The sequence below is a fragment of the Geotrypetes seraphini genome, chromosome 2, assembly GCF_902459505.1.
Source record: "Geotrypetes seraphini chromosome 2, aGeoSer1.1, whole genome shotgun sequence".
Taxonomy (NCBI): domain Eukaryota; kingdom Metazoa; phylum Chordata; class Amphibia; order Gymnophiona; family Dermophiidae; genus Geotrypetes; species Geotrypetes seraphini.
The window spans coordinates 350,924,431-350,939,823 of NC_047085.1; the positions used below are offsets into that span (position 1 = coordinate 350,924,431).

The 15,393-nt window shown below is 44.4% G+C and overlaps 1 protein-coding gene across 1 annotated transcript in view; it reads left to right on the forward strand.

Annotated features, from left to right (window-relative positions):
• IGFBP3 (insulin like growth factor binding protein 3) overlaps window positions 1-15,393 on the forward strand; it is a 36,354-nt gene that overhangs the window by 10,112 nt on the left and 10,849 nt on the right. Inside the window, exon 3 of the mRNA XM_033930378.1 lies at window positions 7,500-7,619. Within this exon, the coding sequence (XP_033786269.1) occupies window positions 7,500-7,619 (120 nt within the window). The remainder of the gene's footprint in view (window positions 1-7,499; window positions 7,620-15,393) is intronic.

Genomic DNA, 15,393 nt, shown 5'->3' on the forward strand with positions numbered 1-15,393 from the left:
TTAATATGATTCTTTAATATCTAAATCCATTATTTTTTTGCCATTCTTGCTCACATTGGCTCAGTTCACGTTGCAATTGTTTCAGATCTGTACCAAACCATAGTCTTCCAACACTCATAGCTCACCCACAAATCTCCTTTTCTGGTGCTTCGGTATCCATATCCTGTTTTAAGGTTGTTAGCCAATAATCATCTGCTTTCTCAGCAGAAGAGACATCCATGCCCTTTAACAAAGGTTCCCAGGCATAACACTTGTTCTCACTTTCCTCATTACTTTTCTCTCTTGATATGTCACTACTTTATCGTTCAAATCAATATTTTAAAAAACCCCACTGATCTGTTCACACTTGTGAAATAACCTGCACGTTTGCCGACACAGCAACCTTTCCTGGGCCAAATACTAAATCTAAAACACGCCCCACTTGATGTGTGGGCAAATCAATCAGTTATCTTACATGCAAAGAAACATGGGCATCAATGGGCACCTGTGAAAAAGAAATCCCTGGCAATATTAGTAAATTAAAATATCCCATAATCATCAATTTTGACATATCTACCTGAAAAAAAGATTTTAAAAAATTAAAATCTTTGAACAGTCGCCCAATAAAGCATTTGGTGGACAATAAACCAAACATGCAGTTAAATTACAATTACCCATTACTAAAATATCAATTGCATCACATTTTTCCTTGATATATCTGCTGAAAGGCTATAATTCCATGAAACAATAGCCCCTAGCCCCTTTTCTCAACCCTCTTCCCTTTTCTTTAATCTCACCCCTCCCAAAAGCTGGTCAGTCCTCTGTTAGCATAAAATACCCTTCCAGTGAGCAATCTTGAGTCTCCCAGTGCTACAAACTGATCTGGTTTTTGGGAGAATCAACTGTACACATATCACCTTGCTGTTGGATCATATCAGTACAGATATCTCATGAATATTGTTGGTATATCAGTGTCTCACAGCTGTGTTTGTGTCGACATGTGGTGATATCTTGCTGAGTGGCATTCATTATTGTTGTTACTTATTTTTGTGTGCCCTTGCAAGAATGTTGGAGCTTGAATTAGAGCAATGAACAAACATTAAATTTCTTGTTAAACTTGACAAGAGTGGAAGTGAAATCAGGGACTTGTTGGTCCAAGTTTATGGGGATAGTGCTATGAAGAAAATGGATTAAACACTTTTTCTGAGAGGAGAGAAAGCGTCACTGATGAAGAAAGGTCAGGGTGGCCAGTAACGAGCAGAATTGATGAAAACATTGCAAAAATTTGTTGAATTGTGCATCAGAATCTTCGGCTGACTGTGAGGAGTATATCAGACCAAGTAAACATCAATAGAGAAACATGAAAATCTTAACTGAAAATCTTGGCATGAGAAAGGTGTGTGCAAAAATGGTCCCGGAGGAGCTCACCAATGAACAAAAGCAAAGGAGAGTCGAAGTTTGCCAAGACCTTTTGGAAAGGCAGGATGATGTTTTGGGCTTTGTTTTCACTGGTGATGAAGTATGGGTGTACTAATGTGACACTGAAACAAAACGTCAAAGTGCACAGTGGAAATCAGCCAATTCTCCACAACCAAAAAAGTTCTGCCTGTCCAAATCAAGAGTCAAAACAATGTTGTTAACCTTTTTTTGATATCAGGGGGATTGTTCATTATAAATTTGTACCAATTGAACAGTTAACCAAGTTTACTATTGGAAAGTGCTGAAAAAACTGTATGAAAAAGTTAGACGAAAACGACCTGAACTTTTCACCAACAACTCATGGCTCTTGCATCATGACAATGTTCCAGCTCACACGGCATTTTCTGTGTGGGAGTTTTTAGCCAGAAAACAAATAACTATTTTGGAACAACCTCCCTGCTCACCTGATCTGACTCCCAATGACTTTTTTCTTTACCTGAAGATAAAGGGAATATTGAAAGGAAGACATTTTGATGACATTCAGGACATCAAGTGTAATATGATGACAGTTCTGATGAGCATTCCAGAAAAAGAGTTCCAAAATTGCTTTGAAGGGTGGACTAAGCATAGCTTCTCAAGGTGACCATAGTGATATTCAGCACTTTTTCTAGGATGAGTTTGCGAACTTAATTGTTAGTCCTCGTACATCCTGTTATGCATTTATGATACATAAGTATTAACATGAGGCCTGCTTAGAGGACTGAGAACCAGCACTACAGTCATAGAGATTTATCTTCATAACAGTGGGTGTGACTGTGTGGGTGGAGCTTCTGCAACCTGTTAATTCCAAAAAGGGTGAATTTGATTTCCAAATGACTGCTTTAACCGCCAACAGAACATTGGCTGGCACTAGAGCAGTAAGGTGTACACGCCTATGAGAAATGTGCCAGGCTGAACTTAGGTTGGACCGAGCCCAGGTAACACCGACATTTCACCCACACCTGAATGTCTCTCTAAACTTAAGCCTACTATTCTTTGCTGGGCTGGTTTGTGTGTTGATAAACCTCAAGCTGTATTGTGTGAACACTGCTGCTTGCTCATGGTTTTAAGAGCATATCTAGAATGCCCCCCTCAACAACAAACCCACTGATGCTTCCAAACTTATTATTATTATTTTTTTTAATCAAATGAAATAGGTAGTATTTTTTTTCAGAGGGAGCAAGACCTATTGCCCATAATCGAGCTCAATTAAAAATCCACATGGTAGTTGACTTTCTACACCAGTGTCTTGCAAACTTTTTCAGGCTGTGGCACACTCAACTCGGGGCCACGACTGGAGGGCCTGTGGACGTCGACGTCATGACATCACGCACAGGTGTGACGTCGTCATGTCGACGTCCGTGCATGCACTTAGGCCCTCCAGTCGGGAGGAGAGGTGCCGGTGCTGGCTGACCGCCCACAAGATCTGCCTTTCATTGCGAGAGGCACATCCTGTAGGTAGTCAGCTGGTGCCGGCATCTCGTCTCCTCACCGACGTCTCGTGGCACACCCTGAATCTTGCCACGGCACACAGTTAGTGACACACTGCCCTTTACACACAGTCTGGGAGGCAGCTTGGTTTCCTTACCTTGCAATGAAGAGATTAAGTTGGACTTCATGTGCTGCTGGGTTCCCCACTGGGGTTGAAGCAGTCATGCTGGCTTTGCTTGATACATGGGATCATTTGCTCACTGTATAGAAGGTAGAATTTCAGTCAAAAAAGCTACAAGACTCGATTTTCCCAAGGGCAAACTTTTTGTGACACCAGCCATAAAACTGAGAGGGGCATTAGCTCAAAAGCCTGTGACATTGATCACACCCCTTCGTCTTTCAGCATGTAGTGTGTAGGATAATTTAAAGGCGAGACTGATGTGTGCAGACCAGCTGAAGACAGTATGCCTCATGTTTGGCTCATTGTTGCATGTTGGGCGTGTTCCAGATTTCCTCGCCAGATAATAATGACAGCAATCATTTGGGATTATTCTTCATCCAAACCTGATCCCAGAGTACTTTACAGGTTAATACTTCAGGAACAAGTTTCTGGCCACCTGTGGCTTAGAAACTAAAGTCCAGCTGCTAAGTCTGATATCCAGTCTCTGACAGCTTCCGTAGGGGAGAGGGGGGCTGCAGGGAAAGAGGAGGAGGGTTGTTAGCTACGAAAACTTTCCACTTTTTTTTTTTTTTTCACCTTCGATGTTGCCAGCTGGTGACCTTTCCATTGCTATGGCTTCTAGAGTAGATAACTGGGCAGTGTAAGGTCTCCAGAGTGAGCAGAGTGAATGACAGTGACTGAGAGGAAAGAGGTGACCCAGCAGGAAAGCAGAGGAGAAGCTTCCAGGGCTGGTAGAAAAGTACTGGGTGTTCTAGGCAAGTCATCAGCCTTTAACCCTCCCCTCCCCATTAACTTCAGGCCCTAATCTGTCCCACTACTAATACATCATGCTTATTTTATTATTACATTTTTAAATGAGAAAGTACATCAAACACTCAAACAATCTAGTCCACATCAAGAGAGAGAGAGAGAGGATATATTAAACCTGTTATTAGATAGGGAAAATAAATGAGGTTATCTTATGTAGGGTTTATATTAGATAGCCTTAAACGTAACCAGGCTATGCATGAATTAGGTCTTATTTTATTTATATTTATTTTTAGTTTTTTTTTATACCACATAGCCTAAGTGGTTTACATTCAGGCACTCAAGCATTTTTTCCTTATCTGTCCCAGTGGGATCCCATTCTATCTAATGTACCTGGGCCAATGTGGGATTAGGGGGCTCTTTTATTAAGGTGCGCTGATTTAGCGGGCGCTAAATGCTAAGTAACTTGCCCAAGGTCACAAGGAGCAGTGTGGGATTTGAACCCACAACCTCAGGGAGCTGAGGCTGTAGCTCTAACCACTGTGGACTAGATTGTTTGCTGGAAACAGCCTTTCCAGCTGATCTGTTGAAAGAAAACATAATTAATATTAATATCTGTGTTACTTTTGATACATCAGGAAAAATATGAACTTTTCCACCTGATCATGGCTTTAAATATTAAACTCTTGTAGGCCGGATTCTCTAAACGGAACCATTAGCAGCGGCCGCTTAGAAAAGTGGCACTGATTGTGTGTCAATCATGTGACAGAGCAGGGGTGTCAAATATCTGTTCATGGGGGCCGCAATCCAGTCGGGTTTTCAGGATTTCCCCAATGAGATCTGTTATCATACAATGAAAGCAGTGCATGCAAATAGATCTCATTCATATTCATTGGGGAAAACCTGACTGGATTGTGGCCCTTGAGGACCGACATTTGACATCCCTGGTTTAGAGACTCAAGGCCTACTTTAGACACAGGTGCCGGTAGGTGCCTCTGTGGATGTCATTGTTTGTAGGTGCTTGCAAGCGCCTACCTTTTTTTAAAATCAGATTTTAGTTGTTTTTAAATGACACAATCAATTACCACGCCATTTATCACCAATTAAAACAAGTTAGGTGGTGTTAGGGTGCCTACTGCAGCCTAAATTACGGCACACTTTAGAGAATTTGGGCCTGTGTCTGAATTAGAGGTCTGCACGGGAACGGGGATCGTGGGAATCCCCCCTAACCCACGGGACTCCCACGGGGACCCCCCTCTAGCCAACGGGACTCCCACAGGGATGGAAGGCTTTGGAAGCAGGGTTCGTCCATATAATATAAAGGACACGTCAGCCTTAGTAAAAGTTAATTACATGAACAGAAAACAAAAAAAGGGTTCCACCAAAGAGATTCCAAAAGGAAAACAGCAGCGCAAACACAAAATAAACTGTGGAATTGATCCTGTCAGAATTAATTGCTGCTTTTTATGGGGACGGGCGGGGATGGAGGTAATTCCTTGCGGGGACGGGTGGGGACAGAGAAGATCCTGGCAGGAATGGGCGGGGATGGGTGGGATTTCTGTCCCCGCGCAACTCTCTAGTCTGAATGTGTATCATACTTATACAAATCAGGGCACGTTCTAAAAGTCTTCTACTAGGTCAGGGGTCTGCAACCTTTAAGACATAAAGAGCCACTTGGACCCGTTTTCGAAAAGAAAAAAAAACTTGGAGCCGCAAAACCATTATAAAACAAATCTAACACTGTATATATTGTTTCTTATCTTAATGCTATATACAGGATCACTAAATTGAAAATAAAATCATTTTTCCTACCTTTGCTATTTGGTGATTTCATGAGTCTCTGGTTGCACTTTCTTCTTCTGACTGTGCATCCAATCTTTCTTCCTTTCTTTCAGCCTCCTGTATGTTTCCTCTCCTCCAGATCTCATTCTCTCCCCCAACTTTTTCTTTCTGTCTCCCTGTTCCCCCTTCTTTCTGTGTCCGTGCCCTCCCCCAAGCCACTCGGTTTGCTGCTCCGCAATCGGGGAACAGCCCCCAAGCCACCGCCGTCCCAAGCTTTCCCTGCAGAAGTGTTGCGCTGCTGACCAGCATTCTGCTCCCTGACATCAATTCTGACGTAGGAGAGGAAGTTCTGGGCCAACAAGGCATTTCTCCTCATTCCATCCAGCCTGAGCCCCATCTCTCCTTGATCCAGCATTTCCCTTCTGTGTCTGTCAGAATTACCATTCCACCTATTTTCCAGCATCACCCTTCTTTGTGTCCATCTCACCTATATCCCTATCTCACCACTTTTTCAGAATCTTCATTTGTCTCTATCCTTGTCTTTACCCCATGTTCACCATTTGCCCTTTCAATGTCTTTATCCCCCCCCCCCACTTTTTCAGCATTACTTCTATGTCTCTATTTCACCTCCTCTTCATGTCCCCTCTGTATCTCTATCCTTATTCAGTAGGTCCTGCTTACCCTTTCTCTTCTTTGTGTCACTATCTCCATTTTCAGCTTTCCCCCCCTTTTCCTTTGTTACTGCACCCTGTAGCTAGAATCTTTCCACCCTCCCTCCACTCCGGCCCAGCCCAGTATGAAATATTTCCTTTTGTTTCCCTCCCCTCTCTCTTTCTCTCTCTCTTCTCCTCCCTCACCCACGAGTCCTGCATCTGGCCCTCTCCCTTCTACCTGCACCTGGCAACACCCCCCCTGCTCCGTGGCTCTCTTCAGCAACTCGTCAGCAGCAGTGATCAAGACAAGCTGCCGACATCGAGGCCTTCCCTCTACGAGTCCCGCCTTTGTGGAAAAAGGAAGTTGAAACAAGCGGGACTCGCAGAGGGTAGGCCCCGACGTCAGAAGCTTGTGTCGATCGCTGCTGCTGAGTTGCCGAAGAGAGCCGCGGAGCAGGGGATGTGGCCGGAAGCAGGTAGAAGGGAGAGGGAGATAGGAAGGCTGTAGATCTCCGGAGCATGACACCGACCCCGGCCAGGATGATTTCTTTTTCAGGCGTGCATCTTACAAGTCCGGCGTCGCGGTGGGAAATAGCCATGCTGAGCAGTGAGCTCAGCACTACACAGATGAAAGCCTTGCTTGCTGATTGGTCCGGCGGCACGGCCGCCGGACCAATCAGCAAGCAAGACTTTCATCTGTGTAGTGCTGAGCTCACTGCTCAGCATGGCTATTTCCCGCCGTGACGCCGGACTTGTAAGTTGCATGCCTGCGTGACACACTACCGGAGCCACGGCAAAGGTGGAAAAGAGCCGCATGCGGCTCTGGAGCCGCGGGTTGCCGACCCCCGTACTAGGTAAATGGTCTAGCTGAAAATATCTCGGCTGTCCTGCATATAAAAATAACACATTGATGGTTCTTTGAGTTTGTGTGGCTGACAGTATCTGTTGTTTTGTTTTGACTGAGTTTAGATCCTCTTTGCTGTTCTTCCATCCCTCCCCCAAAGCTGGTACCTTAGGCCACTGCCTGTTCATGCCTATTATTCATTACAGAAAACCAGAATATTACTTGCCTCAAGGCACGCATGGTCTTGCCCATTTTCTGAAATTGTAGGCAACAGTACATTGCTTTCTGAACTGGCTAAAAAACATGGGTTGGTGTTGCAGCGATGGCTTAAGGAAGCAGAGGGATTCCGCTTATCTCACACACAAACGACTATACCGGGATTATCACCTTTTTTTTTAAACTGTCTTGCTTTTTGATTTGGCAGGGTCCTTGCCGTAGAGAAATGGAAAACATACTGAAAAATCTGAAGATCACAAACGTCTTGAGTCCGAGAGGTTTGCATATTCCCAACTGTGACAAGAAAGGTTTCTACAAGAAAAAGCAGGTAAGGGTGGCCCTCCACCAGGCTCATATTTCCCTCCTGAAGACATGTTTCAGTTCTTTGTCCTGCACTTTGCATAATGTTTATTTAAAAGTGTGTTATCTATAAATCTCTGTGTATTTATTCCTTGTTTGCTTTATAGACTCTTAGACTGCATCCACTAATTGCTAGAGCCTCCTGTAGAGAAACTTGAACAGTGCATTCCCTGTTTATTATTGTAAGCAGAGCACATTGAAAAACAGAAGTATCTAAAGCAGGCTTGTCCAAGTTCATGCCTCAAGGGCTGTGAGCAGACCGGGTGTTCAGGATATCCCTAATGAATATGCATAAATATTATTCAAAAAAGCTATCTGTTTTCAATTAAATAATTAATTATTTTTCACCATTAAAATTGTTGTCAATTTATTTTATACCATTCTAACATATGTAAATCTCATCATTTACACATAATATATCACCACCGCAGAGCCACCCCAGTTCATTCACCCTATAAATTACACCATTAAAACTTCCAAGAGTTTTCACCCATTCAACCAGGTGTAGTACCATCAAACGATATCGACACGATTTCGTGTTTCGCCACTAGGCGTCTTCAGGAGCTAGATCTGCTAGCAGCTCTGTTTCGTTCACCACACTTGTTATTCATTATAATAAATCTTACACAGCAGCATACGTGGTCACCGTTCAAACCACGACCACACAACTGAAGTTGGTTGTGTGGTCCTGGTTTGAACGGTGACCACGTATGCTGCTGTATAAGATTTACCGTATTTGCCGGCGTATAGGACGACTGGGCGTATAAGACGACCCCCCCAACTTTTAGTTAAAAAATAGAGTTTTGTGTTATACTCGCCGTATAAGACGACCCCTTCTTCCTTCTCCACCCCTTTGTATTCCCCCATGTGCTTTCAGCGTTCTTCTCCCTCCTCTGTCTTCAAGTGCTTTCAGAGTCCTTCCCCCCCCCCTTCTCTACCGCCCCGGGTGCAGCACAGCCAGCCAGGTCCCCTTACTTTTGTGGCACTTCCCCGACCGACCGACAACAGCCCGGGTCCGACAAACTTCCCTGCCCTTAACCGCGAATCTAAATTACCTTCTTACAGCTGCTGTAAGAAGGTAATTTAGATTCGCGGCTACAGGGCAGGGAGGATTGTCGGACCCGGGCTGTTATCGGTCGGTCGGGGAAGTGCCACAAAAGTAAGGGGACCTGGCCGGCTGTGCTGCAACCGGGGCGGGGCGGGCCGCCCCTCTCTCTTGGTACTCTCTCTCTCCTTACCTGCCATGCCTGCAGCAGAGCCGAACGGAAGTCTTCCCGACGTCAGCGCTGACGTCGGAGGGAGGGAGGGCTTTGTTTAAGCTTTGTTTAAGCCCTCCCTCCCCTCCGACGTCAGCGCTGACGTCGGGAAGACTTCCGTTCGGCTCTGTGCTGCAAGCAGAGAAGGTAGGGAGAAGAAGAGCCGCGCGACTGAGTACATCCAGCCCCGCAAGTAAGGGCATGTAAACTGTACCCGGCGTATAAGACGACCCCCGACTTTGGGGAGGATTTTAAGGTACTAAAAAGTCGTCTTATACGCCGGCAAATACGGTATTATAATGAATAACAAGTGTGGTGAACGAAACAGAGCTGCTAGCAGATCTAGCTCCTGAAGACGCCTAGTGGCGAAACACGAAATCGTGTCGAGCGTGATTTCTTGGATGAAGTGGATACCATCTGCTTTTGGAGCGTGATTTTTCTGAATGAATTGGATACCATCTGCTTTTGATATTTATCGGATACATGCAATACAGTGACTTTGAATTATCGATAAGAACTTGACAATTCAAGGATATCATTTGATGGTGCTGCTACACCTGGTTGTATGGGTGAACACTCTTGGAAGTTTTAATAGTGTAATTTATTGGGTGGATGAACTGGGGTGGCTCTGTGGTGCTGATATATTATGTGTAAATGATGAGATTTATATGTTAGTATGGTATAAAATAAATTGATAATAATTTTAATGATAAAATGATTATTTAATTGAAAACAGATAGCTTTTTTGAATAATATTTAGTAAATTTAATGTAAAGCTATTGAAATGTTTTAATAAGCCCTAGCGTTTGTTTTTTGGTAATGAATATGCATGAGATCTGCATACAAATCTTTCTAATATATATTAGGGATATCTTGAAAACCTGGCCTCTTTGCAGCCTTTTTTCACACTTCTATTTTTGCTTTTTCCCCCCTCCTGGTTGTTCTTACCCTATATGTTCCGTTCTTCCCCTCTCCCATTTCGTACCAGTCCAGTTTTGTATGTCTGTGTGAATTTGTCCATGAATGTTATTGTCCCCCCCCCCCCCCCCCATTTTAGAATTGTATTCGCTTAGAAATATTTGATAAGCGTGTAAATCAAATTTTAAATAAAACTTGAACTTGGACAAGCCTGATCTAAATCCTGACCAGTTTTAACCCCCAGCAAGGTTATCAAGTCTTGCAAGTGGATCCCCTCCCCTCTTCAGGCTGACCAATTTATCAAAAATGCCTTATGGCACATGTATGACTTGGCAGGAGTCCCCAAGTACTGCCTTGCAGTGCAATGAAACAAACACTAGTCATCCAACAAAGCCAAATCAAGGCCTTAGATTGCAAATAGTCGTTGCTGGGGGAGGGGGGGGTCAAGGGAGGGTTCCTGGAAGAAGGAAGTCTGGCTTGGGTGACAAGACGCCAGTAATTTGAGCAGGGCATTCATATAACTGTCCTGGCAGGACTAAGATTATGAGATGGTTTGGATAGGCCGGAGTTCTAGTAGTTGGAACCTAAGGAGTTCTAATAGTTGGAACCTAAGGACAGTACCGAGTGATCTTCTACAGTCTATGGTCCAGAAATATCAAAGATAAAAGACAATTTAATTTAATTATGAATTTATAATGTGTGTAACTGGATGAGCTGTTCAGGTCTTTTATCTGCTGTCATTTACTATGTTACTTGCAAAAATCTGAGCTAGCCTTTCCCTGCTAGAGATGTCCATCCAGGCTTCTGGGCTGGTATGAGCATCTCGTAGAAGCTCCTTTCAGCTGTTTTGTCTGCCTGCACATCTCCCTTTGCTTGACCGACTGCTGTATATCATCCCTTTGATTGTATTTTTGTCGTTTATTTTTCTGGGAAGCTTATCCCTTATGTGCTTTGAGGGTGACTATTCTTTTCATAAAATAATAGTAAAATTAACACACTAAGCCAGATTTGTGGGAAAGCCATGCAAAACTGACAAACACCTTCTCTGCACCAAAGGATTATACTCTTTGTGGGACTTCTTAATCCTGAGCAACTGAGAGAAAATGACAAAATAAGCTAGCATTATCCAGTGCCATTCTACCCAGCATGAATCCCGACTGCTCTTTGCTGACTAAACTTAAGCCAAAGAGCTAAGATGGTCAAGTAGATCTTACATCTACATTAATGAGTAAAGTTGGGTGATAGTTGGCCACATACAGTACTTCAATCTTTAGCAGTCTTCTCATGTACCACTTTGATAGCCTCCACAAAGAAGCCTCCAACCTCTGCTCCAGAAATGGATCCTGCATATAGATTAGGCTTCAAGGCTAGGTAAAATTGCAAGTGCAAGTCAATCCAGTCCCAGAACTTTGCTTAAAGGAAGAGATTGGAGTAGAGAATGACACGGGGATCTTAATTTCCCCATCCTGTCCCTGTGAGTTTTGTTGCTGTCCCTGCGCCTGCCCCATTACTATAAGCTTTGCCTTAACTGCACAAACCTCAAACACTTATGATTTTAAAGCGTTTGAGGTTTGTGCAGATGAGGAAAGAAATTGCAGGAATGGAGCAGGGACAGGAAAAGAACTCGTGGGGACAGGACAGGAAAATGAGTTCTGGCGGGGAAAAATTTGTCCTCGTGTCATTCTCTAGATTGGAGGACTTCCCAAATCTGAGTCTGAAATGCTCTCCTTCAATTCAGTGGATAAGAGACAACACTTGGGTGGTTGAGACAGTCCAAAAAAATGAGTGAGAGTCTGTTCATCTATTTGCTCTTGAGAGGTATACAACTGAGTGTAGTAATCATAGAAACATTTTAATATGACTTGAATACTGCACTCAGTGATATAAGGAGTGGAATAATTTGCCAATCTAATTTAATCTTTATATATTGCACCAATGCATGTCCCTTTTTCTTAGCAGTCTCATAGTAATGCACCCAAGTGACAAATATAGTTTGACCTGCCCTCTCAGTGGTCAATTTTTTATGGTTACATTTTAGTTTATGCAGATAAAAATGAAAAGTTTGATTCTTAGTGCAAATCAGATGTTGCTCAAGAGTTTTAATTTGATATTCCAGAGAGTTGAGCTCCTCCTGTCATTTTTTCCACTGGCCTTTAACATATGATTGAACGATCTCATGGATAAAAGCCTTGAAGGCATCCCACCAATCTATAAGAGAGGTGTTGGACCTTGAGTTGCACTGGAAATATGTTTGACACTCAGACTTAAGATAACCAAGAAATTCCTCTTAGGCCAGCAAACTAGTATTAAATCTCCATTGTCTATAAGTAGGCTGAGAAGAAGTTGCCTCCAAAGAGAGAGAGAGAGCCGCATGAACTGACAGTATTATGGGTTATGTATTTGTTGTTTGCAGAAATAGAAAGATTGATTCCGTAACGAATAAATAATTCAACTTTGAGTATGTGTTATGTGGAAGAGAGTAAAATGTGAAATCTTTATCCTTGGGATGTTGAATATGCCATGAGTCCACCAGGCCTAGTGATGTAATCATCGATTACCATTTATACAAACTTTTAGGAGTAGAATAGTGTAGACATAATTGCTTTTCAAGGAAAATCAGATAGTAGATTAAAATCATCCCCAACAATCGGCCAAAGTGAAGTACGGTCTTGTACTTGCTGTGCAAGCCTCTCAAAAAAGGATTGTGAATTGGCTATGGGAGCATAAATGTTGAAACAGAGGGATATTTTCAATAGGACCTCTAAGTCCAATTTTGGACATTTTGAGAAAAACATCAAAAAATTGAGCGAAGAAAATCTCCATTTTCAAACCCACATCTATCTTTTTTTTTCAAAAATTGCCCAGCTAGACCTCTTAACTTTTTTTTGCCATTATCGAAAAAAAACCCCAAAAACCCATCCAAAACAAGCCATTTGCACATAGGAGGTGTCAGCATTTTTAATGAACATGCCACACCAACATGCCAACAGAACAGTGGGCACCCTTGGGAGCACTGCTGTGAACTTCACATTAAGGCCCAGATTCTCTAAAAGTGCGTCCCGATTTTAGGCAGCTGTAGGCGTCCTACAGCTGTCTAATTAGCCAATCGGGATGCACGTTTTAAAAAAAAAAAATGCTCCCCAGGCAGGCCTGAAGGCGCCTCCGGGAGCCTAGGGAGACCCGCAAGATGCCTAAGCTCGTCTAAGGGCCTTAGGCGGGCCTTAGGCTGAACCTAGGCGGCCCTACGCATCTCCCTAGTAGATGAGAAGCTTAAAAATGTAGGCCAGCAAAATGCTGGTCTACATTGTAAGTAAACGCGGCCGCTATACTTATCGCGGCAAGGGATCTCTCTGCCGCTATAAGTATAGCGGGCCGTGGCCCCTGACCGATCACTGACAGGAGGGTGCCCAAACCCTCCTGCCCGAAGACGCACCCCCCCCGACATTACCGACCGCCCCCCCCCGACACTACCGACCGCCCCCCCCCCGACATTACCGATCCCCCCCCCCCGACAATATCGGTCGCTGGCAGGAGGGTGCCCAATTCCTCCTGCCCAAAGATGCACCCCCCCCCCCCGGCGCTAACAACCCCCACTCCACCAAACCTGTTCTTACAGATGGGTCTTGCACGTCGAGCAAGCAGGCACGCCTCGTCGAAATGAGGCGGTCCCGGCCCATCCCGCCGAAGCCTAAGGCCTGATTGGCCCAGGCTCTAGAAGCCTGGACCAATCAGGCCTTAGGCATAACGGGTCCGCCCATCCCCACTTAATCTAAGGCCTGATTGGCCAATCAGACCTTAGACTTAGTAGGGATGGGCGGACCCGCTATTCCTAAGGCCTGATTGGTCCAAGCTTCTAGAGCCTGGGCCAATCAGGCCTTAGGCTTCGGCGGGATGGGCCGGGAAGGGGCGGGCCCGCCTCATTTCGACGAGGCGTGCCTGCTTGCTCGACGTGCAAGACCCATCTGTAAGAACAGGTTTGGTGGAGTGGGGGTTGTTAGCGCCGTGGGGGGTGCGTCTTCGGGCAGGAGGGATTGGGCACCCTCCTGCCAGCGACCGATATTGTCGGGGGGGAGATCGGTAATGTCGGGGGGGGGGGGCGATCAGTAGTGTCGGGGAGGGGGGTGCGTCTTCGGGCAGGAGGGTTTGGGCACCCTCCTGCCAGTGATCGGTCAGGGGGCCACGGCCCGCTATACTTATAGCGGCAGAGAGATCCCTTGCCGCGATAAGTGTAGCGGGCCGTGTCTAATCTAACCCGATTCTCTAACCCGCGTCTGTAACATGGACGCCGGTTACAGAATCATGGTTTAGTTTAGGCCGATTCTGAATAGGACGCCTCGATCGGGCGTCCTATACAGAATCAGGGCCTAGGTGTCTTGCGGACCTCGCCTTCAATATAGGCGGCCTGCCTGGGGAGCATTTTTTTAAAAAAAACATGCATCCCGATTGGCTGATTAGACAGCTGTAGGACGCCTACAGCTGCCTAAAATCGGGACGCACTTTTAGAGAATCTGGGCCTAAGAGTCCGTTTTATGTGGATAGTATATTTAGTTGTTTTGAGGAACTAAAACGAAGATTCTGAACATTGTTTTGTTTCCACAGTTTTGTTCTGTTTGGCCTTCACATTAAGGGTGCCAAGTACATATCTCACCATAATCCCTGTACATTATATGGCAAGTCTGCAAAACCTACCGTTCCAACCTGTCTACTACTCCAATAGCCTTATGCCTGCAGGTGCCACCTATATGGCAGTACAGTGAGGTATTTTTTGGCTGGCTCACACTTTCCACCACAAGTGTACTAGTTAGGGTGGCTTATGGGCCCGATTCTCCCTCTCTGCAGCTCACCAGGTTACTCCAGAGACCTGCTTGCAGCTCTACTAGGACTGGCCATAGTATCTGCAGCTGTCATAGAGACAGATATATACTGCTTCATGCAGATATTTGAGGGGGTGGGAGGTGGTCAGTGACTACCAAGGGAGTGTGGGGGAACCATATTTTCATCCCTCTAGTGGTCATTTGGTCAGTTTGGATACCTTTATGGCCCTTACACATTAAAAAAAAAAAAACAGGTCTAGCCCAAAATGTCCTGGACGTTTTGTAAAATGTTTGATGGTTTGCCATTTACTTCGAGGCCCCTTCCAATCATTTCGAAAAACTTTAAAAACAATCTTGTTTGCTACCCGTTTTGGAAATCATTTCTATTTGTTTTCTCTGACTTGTAATCCCTCTTTTTCTTTCCCTTATTTTCCATGGTTTTTTTTATTATTATTATTGTTAACCAAGTCGAACTCCTTTTCTGATGATGACCCGGTCTAGAAATCCAACTTTTAGTTTAATTTAGTTTAAAACATCCAAGTTCTAAGTCCAGCCAAAAAAACGCCTCTAAAATGCCTCCTTTAGATTTAGATGCATTGGAGACAAAACAACCAGAAAGACATCTAAAAAGTCAGTTTTGCCTGATGGTTGTCATTCCATGCTTGTTACAGTGGAAAAGAGCTTCCAGTGACCCTTTGATATCACAGCTCTTGTCTCACACTGCCATCTTGAGCAGTGCCCTCTAGCACCCTCT